Source organism: Kryptolebias marmoratus, linkage group LG11, assembly GCF_001649575.2.
Source record: "Kryptolebias marmoratus isolate JLee-2015 linkage group LG11, ASM164957v2, whole genome shotgun sequence".
Taxonomy (NCBI): Eukaryota; Metazoa; Chordata; class Actinopteri; order Cyprinodontiformes; family Rivulidae; genus Kryptolebias; species Kryptolebias marmoratus.
In genome coordinates this window covers 2407180-2408678 of record NC_051440.1, presented here as the reverse complement: position 1 = coordinate 2408678, position 1499 = coordinate 2407180, and the positions used below count along the sequence as shown (strand labels likewise).

General features: G+C 41.7%; 1 protein-coding gene across 6 annotated transcripts in view; it reads left to right on the top strand.

The window, feature by feature from the left end:
* LOC108228855 (zinc finger protein 391-like) overlaps nt 1-1499 on the top strand; it is a 15542-nt gene that overhangs the window by 3923 nt on the left and 10120 nt on the right. For all 6 annotated transcript variants that reach the window (XM_037978319.1, XM_037978321.1, XM_037978322.1 and 3 more), the window contains one exon: nt 803-1069. In XM_037978319.1, coding sequence (XP_037834247.1) covers nt 803-1069 — 267 coding nt within the window. The remainder of the gene's footprint in view (nt 1-802; nt 1070-1499) is intronic.

The window sequence follows — 1499 nt, the reverse complement described above, 5'->3', positions numbered from 1 at the left end:
CTTCTTGATTTTTATTGGTGGTTGGTAAACAACTGAAGGAATCAATACCGCCACCAACTGGTAAAGATTGTCTGCTAAACTTTTCTCCTTCTTGCATTTAGCAGCAACTCGAGCACATTGCTGCCCCCTATATGTCAAGAGGACAAATAACACCTTTTCTGTTCAAATTGCCAACCTGCCACAGTGGCGTGTGTGTTGATCAAATTCACCCGCCACTTCAAATATTTACCCGCATTTGGCCGGTGGCAGGTGCTAATTTCCACCCCTGGATGTAGAAGAGAAAAAAAGAATTTCTTGAAGGATCTCGATGAAGTGATAGAGAGTATTCCCAAGGAGGAGAGAGGGGTGTTCAGAGCGGATCTGAATGGACATGTTGGTGAAGAAAACAGAGGAGATGAGGAAGTGATGGGCATGGTCAAGGAAAGGAACCAGGAAGGACAGATGGTGGTGGATGTTGCCAAGAGGATGGAAATGGCTGTAGTCTTATTTCCAAAAGACTGCTGACTGGGGATTTTCTGTGACTGCTGGCTCTGATCACACAGAACATCCAGACAAATATACATCTGTCAAAATTTTCTGCTGTATTTCAGAGTGTCTGTATCATTGGGGCCAGCTAAGTGCTCTCTTCCTGTTTCCCAACAGCCACAGATGACACTACCAGATGAAGGTCTCCAGTCAACACAGAACATGTGTTAAACCAGAACATCTAGTTCTGTCCAAACCAGGAGAACCTTATTTAGGTGTTTGTTTTTCTTTCAACATCTAAGAACGTTTTACTTATGTTGTTTGTGTGTTCTTTCAGAACCTCCACAGCAACATGTTTACAAAGAGGAGGATGTTCTGATGGACCAAGAGGAACCAGAACCTCCTCAGATCAAAGACATCCAGGTTAAATTCTGGACCAGGCAGGAGGTTGAGTGTGTTTTACTGAAGAAGGACACCGATTCCTTTCTGATGCCTAAATCCAGATGTGAAGAAACACCTGGAGTTTGTGAGAACAGCAGGGTTCAGTTCCAGGAAGAGACGGGTGGTCAGTGTGGGCCGGTCCAGAAGAACTGCCATACAGCAGGTATGAAACTGTGTGATGCTCTAAATGAATGAACACATGAGCACAAGGGACATCAGGGCTCTTAATACTTTGATGCAGCAGTCATTTTAACCACAAATCTCCAAAGACGTCACTTTGAGATGGCAGATGAAAAGTCATTTGTTTCTGCTGTAGATGAAGTCATTTATTCAGAGTTGGTGCATTTTTCCTGAGTCATTTTTTGGTCATGGGCTTTTTACAGGCCAATCGTCTCGATTTGTACGCTTGAAAATATCTAGCATGTTCTTTATCATTTCACTTTCTTTTTTTTGTCTCTATTTTTCTGACTCAATAATTATTAGCACACAGGCACAAAGGCTTTTATATACCCATATACATACACACAAATACCTTGTTAAGAGATATAATGCATGATTTATATATAAAAACAGCACTTAGTTTATGTATGAAT